This window comes from Heteronotia binoei, chromosome 6 (assembly GCF_032191835.1).
Source record: "Heteronotia binoei isolate CCM8104 ecotype False Entrance Well chromosome 6, APGP_CSIRO_Hbin_v1, whole genome shotgun sequence".
NCBI classification, from domain to species: domain Eukaryota; kingdom Metazoa; phylum Chordata; class Lepidosauria; order Squamata; family Gekkonidae; genus Heteronotia; species Heteronotia binoei.
Genome location: NC_083228.1, coordinates 55648572 through 55670169, shown reverse-complemented (window position 1 = coordinate 55670169; position 21598 = coordinate 55648572). Strand labels below are relative to the sequence as shown.

The window sequence follows — 21598 nt, the reverse complement described above, 5'->3', positions numbered from 1 at the left end:
GAGAGAGAGAGATCTGAAGTAGCAATGTGGGGAGGGAATCAACACTATGCTAACACACACAATGTGCCCTGTTTATTTCATAGAACAGAACTTAACTTTTATCCATGTATGCCAATGATTATTCACATAAAACAAAAGATATATAGAAAGTAAACAGGCTGGACTGCTGGTTCTATAATTTCAAAGTACATTCATAGATACCTAGTAATTAGTACAAATTTTACTCACTGAGATATTTCATCAAACAGGTTATGTCTTTATCTGAACAAAATATTAATACAAAGTAGATTTCTGATCACTGATGCATGTAGTTACTGTTATACAGAGAATCAAACTTTCTACATCACCCAGTCTTATAATAACAGCTGTGCCTGACAAAGGCGGCCATGGTGTGAGACCAGTTTAGCTCACTGCCACATGGAGCTGGCCTGAAATAGTTGCCCTGCTTCAAACAGCTTTAAACTGGCTTGTGGGCTCAAGTGTGGCATACTGCTTACAGTATTAAAGTAGGATGGGAGATACCTGTGTGTAGGGCCAGCTTGCCCACTAGACAAACTAGGCATTTGCCTAGTGCGCCGGCAGGACAGGGGTGCCAAAATCGGCCTCAGCCCCACCCCCTAGGCAAGTCCCTAGTTGCTTGCTTCCCCCTCCCTCTCACCCACTTACTTTTTAATGCCTAGGGAACCGGCGATGAAGTGCCAGCTCCCGGGGCTTTTTCAAGGTGCCCCCTCCCCTGCCAATCAGCGAGAAAAGTGGTGGGGAGGCCAGCACTCCTATGCCGGCCTTCTGGTGCTCTCTGGACCTTCAGCGCTGGGGCAGTGGTGGAAGAAAGGATCAGCAAGCCGCTGAAAAAGTGGTCACTGCTGCTGCTTCCTCCCTGGATTGTGTGGGAGGGAAGTGGGGAGGAAGTGGCAGCAGCCACTTTTTCAGCGACTTGCTGATCCTTCCTTTCGCCACCCCAGCGTTGAAGGTCCGGAGAGCCCCAGAAGGCTGGCATAGGAGCGCCAGACTTCGCACCACTTTTCCCACTGATCAGCTGATCGGCAGGGGAGGGGAGCTGCCTTGAAAGAGCCCCAGGAGTCAGCGCTTCACTGCTGGTTCCCTGGGCATTAAAGACTGGAAAGGACAGAGGGGGGAGGTGCCGCAGAGGGGGGAGGGAGGGCATAAGAACATAAGAGAAGCCATGTTGGATCAGGCCAATGGCCCATCCAGTCCAACACTCTATGGCCAAAAAATTTATATATATATATATATATATATATATATATATATACACACACACACACACACAGTGGCTAATAGCCACTGATGGACCTCTTTTCCATATTTTTATCTAAACCCCTCTTGAAGGTGGCCATGCTTGTGGCTGCCACCATCTCCTGTGGCAGTGAATTCCACATGTTAATCACCCTTTGGATGAAGAAGTACTTCCTTTTATCCGTTTTAACCTGTCTGCTCAGCAATTTCTTTGAATGCCCATGAGTTCTTGTATTGTGAGAAAGGGAGAAAAGTACCTCTTTCTCTACTTTCTCCATCCCATGCATTATCTTGTAAACCTCTATCATGTCACCCCACAGTCGACGTTTCTCCAAGCTAAAGAGTCCCAAGCGTTTCAACCTTTCTTCATAGGGAAAGTGTTCCAGCCCTTTAATCATTCTAGTTGCCCTTTTCTGGACTTTCTCCAATGCTATAATATCCTTTTTGAGGTGTGGCGACCAGAACTGCACACAGTACTCCAAATGAGACCGCACCATCGATTTATACAGGGGCATTATGATACTGGCTGATTTGTTTTCAATTCCCTTCCTAATAATTCCCAGCATGGCGCTGGCCTTTTTTATTGCAAACGCACACTGTCTTGACATTTTCAGTGAGTTATCTACCACAACCCCAAGATCTTTCTCTTGGTCAGTCTCTGCCAGTTCACACCCCATCAACTTGTATTTGTAGCTGGGATTCTTGGCCCCAATGTGCATTACTTTGCACTTGGCCACACTGAACTGCATCTGCCACGTTGATGCCCACTCACCCAGCCTCAACAGGGTGCAGTGCAGGGGAGTTGGAATCAAGGCTGCCTGGGGCCCCATGCACCCATTGGCCGAGCCTGCCTGTGTGTAAAACTCCATTCAGCCATGAAGTTTGCAGGTTAACCTTGAGACAACCACCTTCTACCAATGTATCTCACTCTGGGAAAACTTCAGGTTGTCAGTACCTTGCTGACAGGCCCCACCTCCCCACTGCTGATCAACTGGCTGGTGGAAGGAGGAATTTTCTGACCAAAAGAGGATCCATCCGACTTGCAGCAATGTATCAATGTCACCACCCAGAAGTGACATTATCACATTCAGGATGTCAGGGCAACACTGGAATTTCAGAGAAAACTCTATAGTAGAAGACAAATTTACCATTGGGTTTTTTCCCAAATACCAGAGTTCTGGATGTGATGATGTCACTTCTAGGTCACATGGGGAGTGGTGTACATGTGTCACTGTACATCAGATAAACATCCCTGCTGCCCCCCTCCCTTGCCAGTTGCCAGGAATGACCTGGCAACCCTAGGTAAACTGAGCTCCTCTGAAGAAGAAAAGAACAAAAGATACGCCAAGATATCATCTTGCAAGCTATTAATGCATAATATGGTTTATCCCATGATTCTGTCAGGTCCACGAGACATGTTGTATGTTAACATTAGTATGGCAAGGATACTGATTTAAGGTGACAATATAATTTGTTTAAGGCGCAACATAATTTGTCACCAGGATCATTTGGGAGATACAACGACAAGCCTAAAACACCTGCATGCTGTTTGCCTTAAAAGCTCATAATAGCAGGGGCTATATACTTTTTTTTTGGGGGGGGGGGGGGGATTGAGAGAGAGAGAGAGAGAACATGTGCTCATGCATGCATATATACACACACACCTACATATATACATACACATATTCTTTCTGCAGTATGTTGTGGCCTACAATTTTGGTGCTGCCTCCTAGTGGACTCTTCCTTTATGGGGATGATAGTGCTTGAAATAACTGTATCTGAGGGGGTTTGCAGAAAATTCACCTCAAAATGCCTCTTTTGTCGTCTTCACCATGCAAACTCACCCAGATCTAGTAACTCCAGCTATCTACCCCAGGGTCTCATTTAATAAATATACAAAGGACAGGGCCAGCCCTATCACTAGGTAAACTAGGCAACTGCCTAGGTTGCTGGCCTTCTTGGGGCACCAAATTGGGTGCTCCCCCCCCCCTAGACTCAGTGACATTATCAGTGCGGGGGGGGGGGCACCAGAAGTTAGCCTTGTCTAGAGTGCCAGGCAGTCTAGGGCCAGTCCTGACAATGAATACATAGATTCAAAACAAGAGTCCCAGAGGGGAAGGACATTGTCACTTCTCTACTGCATGATCCACAGTGTAATCATACACAGAACTTACTTAGGACTATACTGCAAGTATATTAAAACCTGAGATCAGCTGGATTTTAAAGGACTTCAAATACTCAAATTTCGCCTGTACATTCTAACTAAATATAGTCATTGAGAACATTAAACACTGCATTGTTATGCAGTTATTGTTATATGGGCAAGCAGCGGCAATGATAAGAGGCTCTGATGCATTCCTGAAGAAGAATAAAAGCTCTATTTTTAAAAATCCCAAAGACAAAAGCTAAATCTGAAACACAAAGTACTGCTAATATACACTAAATATATGCTTTCTGGAATCCAATTATAGCTAGGTTCTGCATCTGAAAACAGTTAATCTTTATTAATTTTTTATTTAAAACTATAAATGTTAAAATCAATTTTTAAAAAAAAAAGCTTCAGAGCTTTCAGTTTCCCAGTGCTGTAAATCTATCAGCTTTCAGTAAATTTATTCTCTTATTTACTTCTGCACAATGAGGTCAAACAGGCACTTGGGAAATAAATCTTTGCTAATTGAACACTGTAACTTTATAGCTTTCTATTTTGACCATTTACATGGTTTGTTTGCATAAAACATGCCAATATCATCTCCTGTTATAAGGAGAGTAGATTTTGTATTCAAAGCGATACTGGGCAATGTAATATGCAAACTGCTGACATTACTAAAACTACAAAATATGTACAATAATTAAGACTCTTTGGAATTTGGTTACCTATTAATTCAATTCCAGATTCAATGGCTAAATCAGAACTCAGGAAATATTATAAAATAAGACACCACTGTAAATAACACTGCAAGTGCTATAATCCTCAGATCCCCAATTAGCACATGCAGAAGTTCTACAGAAGGAAGGCAGGTATATCACCTCACCTGGAAAATGATTGTATCACATCTCTTCAGATGAATGTTGCAGTGACCATGATTTGTCACTGTCCATTTCTGGAAGGGTTGCCAGGACTCTCCTGGAAACTGGCAGAAGTGGGGGGACTTACCAGAAGCATCAGGGAGGCCCATCTGACATACAGCAATGTGTCTACATTAGCAATGGGCATGAACCAGGTGAAATGGTGGTTCATTTCATTTCACAATTTGTTTGATTTTTGACCTGGTTCATGTTTCATTCATTAAGAAGGTGTAAAACTCACTGGGAGTCTTCAGCAGGCTCTTTTCCACCCACCTTGAAGTTTGGTGAAGACTGGATTTGGAGCATCTGAGTTCTAGACCCCAAAAAAGCAGGTGCTCCCAGGAAAGCTCAGCTTCAGTTCTCATGACAACTCTTCATGATGCAGAACGGGAGCTCTGTGACTGGCTCCTAGAGCTGGCAATCAAGTTATGGACAACTGCTATGGGTGTTTCTAGGGCTCCCAGAAGTCCATACCCCACATTGCCTAGGAATTCATTACATCGGTGCCTGCAAAAACAAACTAAACAAAGCATCAAGACTTCGACTGGTTCGGAACAAACGAACCATGAATCAGCTTGATTCACATACAAATCATGATTTATGGTTTGGTGTGTGCCCATGTCTAGTCTACATCACTGCCCATGTGACCCAAAGGTGATGTCATCGCATTTGGAACATCAGAGTGACACTCTGGTATTTGGGCAAAAACTCTATGGTAAATTTGGTTTCTATTATTAAGTTTTTCTCCAAATACCAAAGTATTGCCCCAACATCCTGGATGTGATGATGTCACTTCTGGGCCATGTGGGCAGCAATGGAGACACATTGCTGCATGTTGGATGGATCTCCTTTGGGAGGGAGAGGAACTTGCCTCCCACCAGCCAGCTGATCACTAGCATGCAGGTGGGGCTTATCACAATCAATTCAGAAACTCCAACTGGTCCAGAATACCACAGCTTGGCTATTGGTGGGTGCTAGTCAAAGTATGTATATTACTCCCGTTCTGCAGACACTGCATTGGCTGCCCATTTGTTTCCAGGATCAGTTGGTCCCTCTTATTTGGACCTCCTTTTGCCTTATGCTCCACCACAATGTGACATCAGCAGCAGTTTCTATGGGTCCCAACCTGCAAATGGGCAAAATCAACAACTGCCCATAGACATGCTTTCTTTGTTGTGGCTCCCACTTCATAGAATGTCCTGCTCAAGGAGGTCAGGAAAGCTTAGATGTTTCTGGTTTTCCAAAATATAGAAAAAACTGAATTATTCAAGATGGCTTTTCTGTGCAGGTAGCAGGGCTGAACTGTACAAAACGGTTCACAAACTTGCTTAGAGAAATGAGTAGGAACTGTGGTCTGTTTATCTAAACAAGATTGTAAACAATTTTGTAATAGTGGTTCAAAAATTACATAATAGGATCTTACTTGAAGTAAGGTATACTTACTTTATAGCTTACTGTAAGTAGGATCCTATTAATTTGTCATGTTAATACTTATGCTATAATACGTCAAGACAGTGAATACACACTGGGTAGCAATTCTTTGACTAGGTAATTATCAACAGATATCTTCACTATTCAAGTTCTTTATAATAGCAATCCAATTCATTTACTAAAAATACTGAACTGACAGAATACCAGTTATTAGAAATACAATGCCCTATTAAGATACTGCAGAATACAATCACTGAGTACTATACCCACTAATAAAACATGTGCATTTAAGATAATTAATCAGTGCTCGGTAAAATCAGCTTTACAATGATAAGAACAACCAAAGGCTTTAGAAACAGTTGAAACATTATGAGTATGCAATAAAATATTTACAGCTTCTCTCCTTTCTGTTAATCTAAAGCTTTACTCCTCAACATCAAAGTATTCTTATCTATGATAGTCTCAAAAATGGCAGCTTTGATTAATCTTTACAGAAATTTACCCGGCAAGTTCAACTTCTACCTCTATTTTCAGCATTGATTTAATCCTCAGCACATTCAGGAATCTACATCTTGACAAAACACTCAAGTATTTTGTATATGGCTGTGAGCCAGCCATTTGTAGATGGCTATGTCTATGCCCAATCCTTATGTATATCAATTTTTTTTTAAAAAAAAATCCACTCAGCTTCCTCTGCCACCACAGAACCCTCAAAACTGATATTCAAGATATGAAGATGATAAAGACACAACTTCAAACCTCACTAATCACAGCAAAACTAGTGGTTAGTCACAAAGAAAAGGAAAATACCTAAGATCAAGTAGTATTTTTAAACTTAGGAAAGACACTTTATTCTGCAAATGCCATTATAGGCAGCCTGTATAACAGAACTGGCATAAAGGAATACTAAAGGCTGGGTATACATACTGAGCATGTATACCCAGGCAGTATTAGCAGTTGTTCAGACAGAAAGCGGGGAACTGATCCTCAAATGACCTTCTTGAAAAAATCCACTCACAAGATAGGTACTGGGTCTTTTGTTTTTCAAGAATGGCCACACAACAACAACACAGTCAAATTTAAATGAAATACATACATGTGAGTTAAATTAAGAGCAGAGTTAGAATCGTGGGACCAGAGAAATGGGCTTCATTAGGTCATCTCCGGTTAAGATGTCACTATGTGGGGGAGAAGAGACAATAAATGCAAATATTCCTGCAGCAGCTGATTCTGGGCTTTTGTGTCTCCAACCATAAGAACATAAGAGAAGCCATGTTGGACCAGGCCGATGGCCCATCCAGTCCAACACTCAGTGTCACACAGTGGCAAATATATATATACATACATACATACATACATACATACATACATACTGTGGCTAACAGCCGCTGATGGACCTCTGCTCCATATTTTTATCCAATGCCTTATTGAAGCTGGCTATGCTTGCAGGCGCCACCACCTCCTGTGGCAGTGAATTTCACATGTTAATCACCCTTTGGGTGAAGAAGTACTTCCTTTTATCCGTTTTAACCTGTCTGCTCAGCAATTTCATTGAATGCCCACGAGTTCTTGTATTGTGAGAAAGGGAGAAAAGTACTTCTTTCTCTACCTTCTCCATCCCATGCATAATCTTGTAAACCTCTATCATGTCACCCCGCAGTCGATGTTTCTCCAAGCTAAACAGCCCTAACCTTTCTTCATAGGAAAAGTGTTCCAAACCTTTAATCATTCTAGTTGCCCTTTTCTACACTTTTTCCAATGCTATAATATCCTTTTTGAAGTGTGGTGACCAGAATTGTACACAGTATTCCAAATGAGACCGCACCATCCATTTATACAGGAGCATTATGATACTGGCTGATTTGTTTTCAATACCCTTCCTAATATTTCCCAGCATGGCATTGGCCTTTTTTATTGCAATCGCACATTTTCTTGACATTTTCAGTGAGTTATCTACCACGATCCCAAGATCTCTCTCTTGGTCAGTCTCTGCCAGTTCACAACCCATCAACTTGCATTTGTAGCTGCGATTCTTGGCCCCAATGTGCATTACTTTGCACTTGTCCACACTGAACCTCATCTGTCACGTTGATGCCCACTTACCCAGCCTCAACAGATTGGAGTGCCTCACAATCCTCTCTGGTTCTTACCACCTTGAACAATTTTGTGTCATCTGCAAACTTGGCCACCTCACTGCTTACTCCCAACTCCATTAATGAACAAGTTAAAGAGCATGGGACCCAGTACTGAGCCCTGCAGCACCCCACTGTGAAGACTGCCCATTTATGCTCACTCTCTGCTTCCCTTTAATTAGCCAGTTTTTGATTCACAAGAGGATCTGTCTTTTTACTCCATGACTCTCGAGCTTACTAAGGAGCCTTTGATGAGAAACTTTATCAAAAGCTTTCTAGAAGTCAAGGTAAACAACATCTATTGGGTCCCCTTTGTCCACATGTTTGTTCACCCCCTCAAAGAACTGTAACAGGTTAGTGAGGCAAGATCTTCCCTTACAGAACCCATGCTGAGTCTTCCTCAATAACGTGTGTTATTCAATGTGCCTACTCATTCTGTCCTTGATAATGGTTTCTACCAACTTTCCCGGTATTGAAGTCAGACTGACTGGCCTATAATTTCCCGATCTCCTCTGGAATCCTTTTTAAAGATGGGGGTGACATTTGCTACCTTCCAGTCCTCAGGAAAGGAGGCAGATTTCAATGAAAGAGTACATATTTTTGTCAGGAGATCCATAAGTTCACCTTTGAGTTCTTTCAGAACTCTTGGATGTATGCCATCTGGACCTGGTGACTTATTAGTTTTTAATTCATCAATCAGTTGTAGGACCTCCTCTCTTGTCACCTCAATCTGACTCAGGTCTTTCAACACCCCTTCCAAAATAAAGTGGTTCTGGAGCAGGCAAACACTTCTCATCTTCCACAGTGAAGACGGAGGCAAAAAATGCATTCAGCTTCTCAGCCATTTCCCTATCCTCCTTCAGTAATCCTTTGACCCCTTGGTCATCCAAGGGCCCCACTGCCTTCCTGGCTGATTTCCTGCTTCTAATATATTTGAAGAAATTTTTATTATTGGTCTTTATGTTTTTTACAATATGCTCCTCATAGTCCATTTTTGCCTGCCTGATCACAGTCTTGCATTTGATTTGCCACAGCCTGTGTTCCCTTTTATTAACCTCACTTGGACTAGCTTTCCACCGCTCAAAGGAGTCCTTCTTACCTTTTACAGCTTCCATTACTTTGTTTGTTAACCATGCAGGCCTTTTCTTATACCTGTTTGTGCCTTTCCTAATTTGTGGTATATACGGTATTTTATCTGAGCTTCTAGGATTCTAGTTTTAAATAGCCTCCAAGCTTCCCCAAGGGTTTTGACTGTATTTACCTTTCCTTTCAGCTTCCTCTTCACATGCCTCCTCATCTCAGAGAATTTACCCCTTTTAAAGTTAAACGTGGTTGTGCTGGTCTTTTGAGGCAACTCCCTATTTATACAAATGGTAAAATCAATAACGTTATGGTCACTGCTGCCAAGCGGTGCGATCACTTTTACATCTCTCACCAAGTCTTGGGAATTACTTAGGACAAATCCAGGATCGCCCCACACCTGGTAGGTTCTGTGACCATCTGCTCCACAGCACATTGAGAGCATCTAGAAACTCGATCTCTTTCTCTTGACCTGAACACATATTGACCCAATCAATCTGCAGGTAGTTACTATCACCGATTACGACACAGTTTTTAAACAATCAATCTGCAGGTAGTTAAAATCACCGATTACGACACAGGCAAGCAGGCAGGCAGGCAAGCAAGCAAAAGAAAGAAAGAAAAAGAGAGAGCAAGAAAGAAAGAAAGAAAAAGAGAGAGAAAGAAAGAAAGAAAGAAAAAGAGAGAGAAAGAAAGAAAGAAAGAAAAAGAGAGAGAAAGAAAGAAAGAAAGAAAGAAAGAAAGAAAGAAAGAAAGAAAGAAAGAAAGAAAGAAAGAAAGAAAGAAAGAAAGAAAGAAAGAAAGAAATTCAGTGCAAAGTAACTAGTAAGCAAAATCATACTGAGTAAAATCATTTTAAAATAATATTTCTCCGTGGGGGGGGGGGGTCAGAGCAATAAATTAATTATAGTAAATTTTACAGTAAATCTCCATTACTTTTTGGAAGTCTGAGTTGGTGCATACATAAAAGGAAATTTCCCAGTAAACTTTGTGCACCCAATTTCACCAAACTAGCCTGTATATTTTGCAGTGCTAGAAGAGAGAAAACACCAGAAAGTAAGAAACAGCAGCAGGCAACATGAATGTTCTTGTTTTAAAATGCTCAGTTGTCATCACTGGCTAATGGCCTTAATACCAGTCTGCACTTTGCACAGAAAAGCCAACTGTTATGCTGCCATCGTGTGCTTTTCATCAGCTTCTCCAGAGCAAGATGCATCTCTGCTGAAAAGAGCCTGTAATGTCTACCTTGCTAATCTTGGAGTTAACTGATGTGATCCCTTATATGGCAGTTGCAAAAGCCAAAGCTTTAGAACATCTGAGCACACAAGAAAAAGCTTTGTTTGGGTGAGGGAGATAACAAGAAATATAACAATGAAAAATAACTGAAGCTCACCCTTGGAGTTAACCCTTTAGGATTAAAAATGAATAAAAACAGAAAAGTTCTGGAATGTGAAATGCAAGCCCTAGTTTCTCCCAGATGAGGTCAGAAAGTAGAAGCAGAACACTCCAAGCGCTGAGCAGCTAGGAATGCTGGCAAAAGAAAAAAATGTGGCCAAACTATAGTTGCCACGTTCCCCCTGGCCACTGGGAGGGGATGGGTGATAGGCAGGCTGGCCAGATACAGGTTGGAAAACTCCTGTAGATTTGGGGATGGAATGGAACCTGGGGAGGACAGGGACCTCAGTGGGGCACACCACAGTGTTCCCTCTCCAAAGCATTATTTTCTCCAGGAGAACTGATCTCTGAAGCCAGGATATGAGCTGTAATTCCGGGGGATCCCTAGGTCCCATCTGGAAGCTGGCATCACTAGGCTAAACCCATTGGAAGCAATTGCCTTGCCATGGAACTGCTATACATGCTTGCCAACTGCAGTTAAATTAGGATACTGAAATGCCAGATCTGATACTGAAAAGGGAATGCAGATGGATTTTGTCAACACTATAGCGGGAGGAGGGGCAGCCGAGCCCCCCCCCCCCCCCAGAAGGTAGGAACAGTCCTAAGTTTCAATATACCTCTAATTTTCTGTAACACTCATACCAGGATTTACTTATAGTAATTCCTTCTTACCCAGGTACCCTTATAACTTGCATTATTGATGGTTATCAACAGTATTTTAGAAGCACAGTAATTTCCCATGCCCACTTAAGAATTTGGCTCTTAAGAGATCCATGAAGCACAGTAAAATGTTGTTTCATTGCCACAGGATAAGAACCCTGCAATGCAACATGTCAGCAGGTCCTAATTAGTGATGCTGGCTGCAAAATCATTGACCTTCAAATAAAACACGATTGTTGCCTACCTCAGAACCCGAAGGTTTCCAGTACCTAAAAACAGTCATAAAATTAAAATATATACTTCACACTGTAAAACATTCTCTTTTGGCTTCTAGTTACAATCTTCACAGAGGTTTCTGCCACACCTGGAAGGCATAGAATTTGACCCTGGCATTCCAACAGATTTGCTCAACTAACTGAATATATTTGTCCAGCAACCTGTGGGTGGCAGGATTTGAGAAAGACCAAAAAAAGTGTGCATATATCAAAACTAGAACAGTGAGACAGAAGGCCAAGCAAATAGATTAGAAAATAAATGGGCAGGTGAGTAAGACTATGTGATCCGGAAAGGTGCCCTGTAAATATGACAAACCAGCATTCAGCCAATAAGTAACAGCACCAGGATTATTTTTAAAAGCCTTTGATGAACTATGATACTCAGTTTCCAAGAGTAAAGCACACAGCCTCTAGCTCTAAACATTTTTTCCTGAGTTAGTTGTACATGTGATGACAAAAACTCAGTGCCAGGTGTAAAGTCCAGAGCCAGGATTTTTCACTGCTTTGAAAGAGATTTCTTCCTTCTTAATTTATCCAAATATCTAAAGGCAAGCGCCACAGTGGATTCCTGCCTGTTTCTGCCCCTGTCTCAGCATGCCCCAAGCCCTGAAGTGTTCAAGTAAGTATGTCAGGCTTATCCTGCCTCCTGTAAAGAGTTAGTCAACAGCAGCAAAAGTTGCTGCCAGAATGCAAGTTTGGACTTGGCTGTGCTACATGCATTTAACTCTTTCTAGAAAATTATTGCAGTTCCACTCAAAATACTAATTTGTCTTACTTCCTGCTATACCTGAGTACAATTTTGCAATGGATAGTACTTTTCAAACTAGAGATGCACTGAAACATACCAAAAAGCATCAATGTTTAGTTGGAAATATAAAACCATTAATTTAACTAATATATATAACCAAGGTAACACAAACTAAGTAAATGAATGAAGGGAGGGGTATGTGAAGAAGAATTCCAAGTCATCGCAGGACATTTATGTTGGCTAGACTAAATGCGTTTCCCTCCAAAGTTTTACAAGGGAGATATCATCGAGTCCCTTTAGGCAACAGACTCTGTTCCTGTGGAGTGAATATTCCCAAGTCTGGGATGGAGCCATGCAGATCAATGAAAGAGAACAATTTTGCAAGGCGCAAGAGCCACCAATCGGCAAACTTTGTGAATACCTCAGCGGGAAGGCCATCAGAGCCTGGTGCTTTACCCACTTTTGCTAAGATAGGAGGGGATACACATGGAGCAGCAAAAATGCTAATTTATACTGCAAATAAAAAGGGGGGAACACAGAAGGCAAATCTAAAATAACAAAATTCTTTTTTAAAAAAAATCTATCATCATCTGTTATTTCATATGCAAACTATGCAAACTGAACTATATACCTTGGCAAGGCTTAGCTAACTAAGCTGCAGCACCTTCAACAAAGAGCAATGATGCCAAGGACATTTGCCAAACAACAGATACATAAAATATGCAATGAACTGGCAAAAGTAAATAGGAAACAATTATTTGTCCTTTCTCATAGTACTCAAACAATATTTATCTAGTATATTACAAATGAACAAAACCTTAAACAGAAAGGTTTTGTTGGGTAAGGCTACCTAACATTAAGTTATTAAGCTGGAAACCATGACAGACAGCAAAATAATGATCTGAAATAACAATCAGGCACATTCACTGGAAACAGGAATATATGATTCTTTACTCCGACTAGGAGATGGTCTCCAGGCTCCCAGGGGGAGAGAGGTCTTCCTTCCACAACACATGCCACCAGAGATCCTTTCAACAGAAGTTATGAGGGTTTTCAGATGGATCCATCTGCCTGCAGTGCTTATGCTCCACCACTGAGCCACACCTCTCCCGCATTTTCTTTATCATCAAAGTCAGGATTTTGGTCTAGATGGATCTCAAGTTTTCATTCTCTATAAACTGGTACTTCTGCATTTACTATATCCTGTAATCATAAAGCAATACTGCCATATTATCGACTAGCTGCCCAAATCCCAGTGATCAACAGTGACCAAAATGAAACACTGGAGCAGTGCTCTCTATGTATGGACATGCCAACAAAGTGGCAAAGCCAGATACAATGATCAGGATGCCAAAATTTATTTCTATCATTTTAGCCTCAGAACAAACAAACCAAGCCAGAGGCTACAGCTCTAAAGACACTGTCCTGGACATAAGGCTCACTGAATTATATTGGACTTACTTCTGAGTAGACCTGCTTAGGATTGTTTCCAGGCAGCACCAACTCACTGCAAATAACTATATATCATAACTTCAGCTTGGCCAACAAGAAAATGGAACTATGAAGAGTAACCAAACTCTACATCCAAGGCAGTTAATATTTTAGTTCTAGTTCGCCAGTTTGTGTAGCTCAAACCTAACTGCTGTTGAGTACCACTAAGAACTTTTTGTTTTTATTTCAACCCCACCCCACATTTGCAGCAAACTGTTTGATAGTCATGTGGTTGCTACATTCACAAATCCAAACTAACAGCTGAGAATATTTAGAATATGCTCTTCCACTAAAACCTCTCACATTCTGCAAGCCATTAGAGCACACTTGATGAAAGATTCAAGCTTTGAAAAGTTATTACAGGCCAGTTAATAATGGCTATTCCCAACTAGCATTGTGTCATATTTGGCAAGAGTTTTTCTGGGAAAACTCCAGGATCTGTGACCTCATAAAAGGTTTCACTACAGTATACCATATAGCCACATTAGTATAATGCAGTGCCACATTTTAACACCATTCATTATTATTAATATCAAACAACCCTGCTCTGAAACCAGCTAAACCATTGTTAAAATAAAGTACCCCTTTCGGCTGACAAAATGAGAAATATTGTCAACAAATGGCTTAGCCAATAAAAGAACAAGGACAAAAAAACCCTTGAGTGGCATGCTCCCCCATACCAGTCTATGACTGTGTGTTACTTGAAACATAACATCCATCAATTACCAATAACTTCTTTCCTCCCACCACTGCTCTATAAAAGATGAAAAGGACACATAGAAGAAGAGAAGAGGAAAACCAGTCTGTAAACTTTTTAAGTTTTCCTTAACTTTGATCACAAAATGAACTGTTCTCTTATTATTCTTTCATTATATATTTTTCACATTTGATATCCCTGATCATTTAAAAATCTGAAGGAGTTGTAAGAATTTGAAATGGCTATCTGCTGCATGTCCCTTCTCTGCGTTTGTCATTTCTAATGTGTCATCCTCACATGGGAGAGGAGCAGACAAGAAATGTGCAGTAAACTGCTTCCATCTCTCTCTGTCTCTCAGCTCATTCAGATGACCCAATATTTTCCCTGTTTTTCATCCTGCCAAGTAATGAATTCATATGAATGTATGATAAAATGGTAGTATGAAAGAATTCTACATCAGCTTAGTAAAGGGAGACCAGGTCTCCTGCCTACACTTATATAGCTGCCTGCCTGCCCGCCCATCAAAGGCCAGAGGGAGGAAAATGCTTTTAAAATGGTGTTGAACTGGTAGCACGATGTCACTTCCAGCAAATACACACCTCAAAATCATGCCAGGATTGTGATATAACTTCTGACATCACACCACCACAACAATGCAATTTCCCCTTTTCCCTCACAGGTTGCCAGCCATTCCTTAGTTAAGCATCAGAAAGGTTTTTAAATGCTCTGATAGTTTACTTAAAGAAGGAAGAAACCCACATACTAGGTAAATGCTAGGGAAATCTGCAATTGCAATTAGAGTAAATTAAGCCTATACTAATGAATGCTCTCAGTGTACGTATCTAGCAGTTATTGATGAGGGCTGTATAAATAAATAAACCAGCACCTTTGCAGGACAATTTAAAAGCAGATTTACAAGTAGAACTGTCAGATCCCTGCCGGAGGACAAGGAATCCTCCATCCCCCATGCCCCACCCCTTGCTGCCAATCAGCTCACTACTAGCAAGGGAACTTACTGGTAGTGGGGGGAGTCCTAGGGTAGCATAAAAACAGCTTCTACCATAGAGTTTTTGCCCAAATATGAGTGTTCCCACATTGTCAGCAGTGTGATGGTATCACTTCCAGTGCATGCCAGAAGTGATACTGCTGCATTACTAGTGATGTCCCTGTGACACCAGCTTATACTTCCCCCCATTGCTGGTAATGCCTTTGCCCCACACCAGTTTCCAGGATGAAACAACCCTTCCTGGATTGTATTTATTGAGACTGCCCTATAGGCTTGCAGCACTTCGTCATAAAAAGATGAAACAGCTGGTCACTTCTGGACATCTTTCTTTTAAAATCCTCTGTGGTTGCCATAAGTCAGCTGTGACTTGATGGCAAAAAAAGAAGCCAGCCTGAAAAAGGGCTAGCATCTCTTTCATCCACAAGCTATCTTTCCATAGATCAAATATGGCAGTTTTTGACAGAAAGGAACATTCTTATATGCAGTCCTTCGTGCTCTAAAGGGGTTGCAAGAAAGCTACACCACATGACAATTATGACTGTGTAGTTCAGCTCTGGCAGGCTCCTCCCGCCTAAGTTAATTAGAATTTGAAAACTAGGAAAGATCTAATTTTGATTTTTATTGGCTTGTTCCAGACCAGCAGTTTAAGGCGACCCAGGGACGCCTTCGAAACCAATCAGAAAAGCGCGTTCAAATGTGCACATCTGCCTCCCGCCCCATCCCATACTCACCATGTCCTCCGGTGTCCTCAAAGCAGCTCAAAAAGCTACCACTTTTGAAATGGTAGCAAATTTCTAAGCCGAAGCCAATTGCCTCATCTGAATGTGGAAGCACACAAATGAGGCAGACTGGTGGTGTGAACTCACCAATCTGCTCTAGGTGCTCAGAGCCGAGGGAATGGTGCGATAAAGCCATCTGACCGCGCCAAGGCACCTTGCAGGTAGGATAGGGGCATCTTGTGCTGGAACGTGTGGAGGGGATTTGCCCACTCCTTTTTGAGCTGGCTGGTTTCCAAATGCCTCCCGTGTGGCCCAAGCTGCCGGTCTGGAACCAGTCATTGTTACCTTTTCTCTGCTGCTGAAGGTCATTTTCAGTTTCTTCCAACTTTCTACTTTAGATCACAAACCACACATCATTTCTAATTGTCTCGTGGTTCTCAAGAACCCAGAGAACATGCTGCATCATTCTTCCAACTGGGGCTGACAAATTCTTAGTACAACTACCAAGAAGAGGACTTGGTTCTTCAAAACAAAATAAGCCAAATACTGACATACAACTGCCACCAAACAAAGGACCAATACCATGTCCTGGAAAAAAAATAACAAATATTGCTAGTTCTTTTCAGGAAAGAGGCTTGATGTTTTTAAAAGTGCATTTCTGGACCCTCAAGGGGAAAAAAACCAAAGGCCCTGTGATGGCAGCTTAGCACTCACAAACTACTAATCACGATGGAAAATCTTGGCTTTGCTATTTACTTTTATGATTCTCTCTATGAAAGTAGCAGACATAGCAATAAATGACATAACTCTCATTACCATTCCATTCATTCATGCAAGTCACTAATATTTTCTGCCAGGAAAAATAAACTGTGTGCAGTATATTCCTGAATGTAAGGCATTGAAAAAGGTTTGAAGAGAAGGTTAGGGGACTTATGGCAAATATTTGCTCATGTTACAAAAATGAGTAAAAATCTTCACAGTTAAAACAATACTGGACCTTCTGTGGGGATTTTAAGACCAAATCTATTTAGCTGGCTCAATTCTTAAACCACAAGCCACTCTAGACCAGAACCACAACCAGCACAAGAGACTAGGAAACATTCCCTGGAGAGAACTGACTATACTCCCTCTATTTCCTTCTCAGCTTGATACTGTGGACACACCTACTCCCTGGTGAGTGAACATAATTCAGCTGCACCCTTTCAGCAGCTGGTCTGTACAGGATGGAATCATGTGGAACGCAATATACTACAATTCCTGGCAGCCGTTGGAGCTGCACCTTCAATAAACATTGTTTAAACAAGTGTTCAAACAAAAATGGTTTAGTCTCCAGGTTGGTTCACTTCAGCTGAACAGAGAGCATATGAAATATATCTATCTACAGCTCTACAACATGGTATGCTTCCTTAGATCTTATTGCAGCAGTTCTCCTCTGCAATTTAAGTCTGCCTAAAGTGTTTTAAAATGGTTAGAAATTATCAAAGGCACTTTTTTGTTTTGCCAAGAAACTATCCTTAAATAAACCATTTTCATTCTACGTCCATTTTAAGTTCTACATTTTTAAAAAAAGGACAAGCAGAATATAAATCAAGGCCATTATTACATAATCTTTTCTGAGACATTGCAGATTTACTCACCAACAACATCAAGATGGTATGTGTGATTGATGGACCCGTGTATATTCTCCACTATACAGGTGTAATTTCCCTTGTCTGATGGGACCACGCTCTCCATTATAAGACTCCAGTGCTGATTTCGTACCTATTAGAATTTTAAAAAAGGTTTTGAACAGGTGGCATCACAATCTTTATCTTCTGCTCACATATAAAATAGATTTTAACTCATCAAAGAGCTTATATAGTATAGCAGTGATTATGCTACACTGTGATCTGGAAAATGAGGGTAAAAATCTTCAGTAAACCTTGAAACTCATTGGATTACCTTGTACCAATTGTAATCTCTCAATCTACCCTACCTTGCTGTGAGGATAAAAGGAAAGAAGATATTGAAGAAGATATTGGATTTATATCCCGCCCTCCACTCCGAAGAGTCTCAGAGCGGCTCACAATCTCCTTTACCTTCCTCCCCCACAACAGACACCCTGTGAGGTGGGTGGGGCTGGAGAGGGCTCTCACAGCAGCTGCCCTTTCAAGGACAACCTCTGCCAGAGCTATGGCTGACCCAAGGCCATTCCAGCAGGTGCAAGTGGAGGAGTGGGGAATCAAACCCGGTTCTCCCAGATAAGAGTCCACACACTTAACCACTACACCAAACCGGCTCTCCGGAAAGACATAAGAACTAGGTATGCATCTCTCAGTTCTTTAATATATGGCATTGGATTACCATTTATCCACCCCCAGCAAGCATTTGCTTCAGTAGTCTTGCCCACTGATGGCAAGATCAGAAATGATGTCACTTACTGGTTTAGACACAATTTTCCCCCACCCATTTTCTCCTGCCACACTGATCTGTTGGCCTGGCACCCTAAATCTGGATTAACAACTCAGCTTTCCAGCAAAATTCAATTTGAACAGCACACACCAGCATATTATGCAAACTCATTTTCCTTATTAAAGTACTAGCCATAATTTAACATTCTAAGAACATAAGAGAAGCCATGTTGGATCAGGCCAATGGCCCATCCAGTCCAACACTGTGTCACACAGTGGCCAAAACCCCCAGATGCCATCAGGAGGTCCATCAGTGGGGCGAGGACACCAGAAGCCCTCACACCGTTGCCTGATTATTTATTTCTAGCCTGATTATTTACTATTTAACATAATAGCCTTATTAGATAGAAAAGCACCTGAGATATAATGTTCTGTGTGTGAACTTTGAACTTTAAAGCAAATGAAAGGAGATTTTGTTTTTTTCTTTTTCATCTTATGCTTTTTTACATTTATGAGGGCAATGATGGTCCCCCAGGTCAGTCATTTGATATAATTATCAGCTCCATCAAGAAACCTCAGGTTTACTTTATACATTCAATTCATTATTGTGGTCCAAGAAACAGTCACTGAGAAAATCAAAGGTCCAGTTGTAACAAGTACCATTACAGTAGAATCCAATCTTTTCACTTTGGCTCAGGTAAGATTAGTCCAAATTGAACATGGGATTTAAAGTGCAATCAGGTAGAGAGGTATAGCTACACAGTGAAGTAGAAAGGACAAAAGATTCAGTGAACTGCATACATGAGGTACATATAGGGTTGCCAAGGCCAATTCAAGAAATATCTGGGGACTTTGGGGGTGGAGCCAGGAGACTTCAGGGGTGGAGCCAGGAGACATTAGGGGTGGAGCCAAGATCGAGGCTGTGACAAGCATAATTGAACTCCAAAGGGAGTTCTGGCCATCACATTTAAAGGGACGGCACACCTTTTCAGTTCCTTCCTTCCATAGGAAATAATGAAGGATAAGGGCACCTTCTTTTGGGGCTCATAGAATTGGACTCCCTGGTCTAATCCTTTTGAAACATGGGGGGTATTTTGAGGAGAGGCACTAGATGCTATACTGAAATTTTGGTGCCTCTACCCAAAAAAACAGCCCCCCCAGAGCCCCAGATACCTGCGGATCAATTCTCCATTATTTTCTATGGGAATAAATCTCCATCCGGAATAATAGAGTTCCTAGCAGACATTTCCCTCCCCTCCCCCCACTTTCTGACGACCCTAAAGCTGGGGGAGGGCCTCCAAACTGGGGGATCTCCTGCCCCCACCTGGGGATTGGCAACCTTAGGTACACAATATATATATACAATACACGCACACATATACATACTTATATTAAACATATACATTACAGCCCTAATACTTTGTGCAGTAATGCTTACACAAATTCTCTTGACTGAACAGTTAACCTGTGAACATACACAGTCAACCCATGCAATATTAATGAAATGGTAGAGTAACTGGACAACGGATATTGTACTGCCTCTTAATAGACTTTCAGCCTGTTTGAGCAATGCAAGTAGTAAGGGCCAAGTTATGTTTTCTAAAGTCATCATGTGCTCTTTCAGCTCCTGTTGCACAGTCCACAGATCATTCCAACCAAAACTCAAAATGTACTTATTTGATCGATAGAATTGGCTCACAGAAGAGTAAAATTCATCCAGCTCTATAATATTAATAGAAGCAGATTTACCATTCAAACCTACACATTTCCTCAGCTGTCTCCCTTTATTCAACATGGCTTACTACCAGGTAAGTATTCTTAGGAGTGCAGCTTGTACATTATCTATTTTGACAGAACAATACCAGCCACTCCCCTTAGAATACAGCCATTAAATCTACCATAACTGTCATGCCTTCTTTTACACAATGCTTCGTACCTGTCTTCCTGTCACTTTGTAAGTCAGCTTCATGATCTTTACATTAAGCCCAATGACACATATAGCACTCATACAATGGCTTTTTAAAAGAATGCATTTTTTAGAAGTAGAGTGGAACTATAGGATATACACAGGGCTTTTTTGTAGCAGGAACGCCTTTGTATATTAGGCCACACCCCTCTTATGTAGCCAATCTTCCAAGAACTTACTGGGCTCTTATTACAGGGCTTACTGTAGGCTCTTGGAGGATTGGCTACATCAGTGTTGTGTGACCTAATATACAAAGGAGCTCCTGATAAAAAAAAAAAAGCCCTGGATATACACATTACTTCTGTATAGCTTTATCAGCATAGACCCTCCCCAGACACATGAGCAGAGTTGGCAAATTAATAGGTACATTCTACATCTTTATTAACACTATTTTTCAGCTCAAATGTTAACCATATAAAGAAAACTGTGAGCTGTCCTATAGTGGCTTCATGGTGCACATGCACACATGTATATGCAAATTCATTTTAGTTTAATAGAATAAACAGTACATGATTTTTTTAAAAAAAAGTTTGTTTCAGTAACCAATAGTAACAATTAGTATGATTTATTTAGTGTTTATATATTAATGGTAATGTAATTTATTTCACATTTCTTCACAAACACTCTGAAATAAGCCCTATTACAATTTCTGATTATGAACTAAAACTGGAGATTACATCACTTATTAGAGAAAGTAATATTGAGTAAGTCATGCTTCCTGCTTTCACTGGAATATTTGAGAGATGTACCTATGTGTAGCAGGCCCAAAGTCACTCTGCAAGAAGTACAATAAGAGGGTGTTCACACACACTAAATAATGAGCTTTACAACTGGATTTCTACTGTGTAAGAATATCAAAACCCATTCGCAAACAGTCACCATGTGAAAGCACCCAAAGACTAACATACTTAAACTTCCATTTCTGCTACTTAGGTATCACTTGAGAGAGTTCTAAAATACTATAATTTTCTCAAGAGTAGCCAGAAGTTCTGAGTAGGCACTTGAACAAAGCTCCAAGTACACTGTCTTAGCAACAGAACTAACTTGAATCTCAGCTTTTACCCACCTACTTCCTTATCATTTATCCAGGATAAGCAAAACGTACTTCATACATTTTGACTTTAGCTTGTAAGATACTTTTTTTCTGACTACTAGCCAAAATAAACCTGGTCTTTTTACCCTAACTGGTCTGAAAATAAGAAAAACAGACTGCCCTCTGAGAAGGCAGCCATTCCATTGACTAATTTGGGAAGATAACACTCTCAGTTACATTACACATAGCATG

General features: G+C 41.1%; 1 protein-coding gene across 9 annotated transcripts in view; it reads right to left on the bottom strand.

Moving 5' to 3' along the window:
• FGFR2 (fibroblast growth factor receptor 2) overlaps positions 1-21598 on the bottom strand; it is a 191528-nt gene that overhangs the window by 63563 nt on the left and 106367 nt on the right. For all 9 annotated transcript variants that reach the window (XM_060241496.1, XM_060241493.1, XM_060241497.1 and 6 more), the window contains one exon: positions 17595-17718. In XM_060241496.1, the coding sequence (XP_060097479.1) occupies positions 17595-17718 (124 nt within the window). The remainder of the gene's footprint in view (positions 1-17594; positions 17719-21598) is intronic.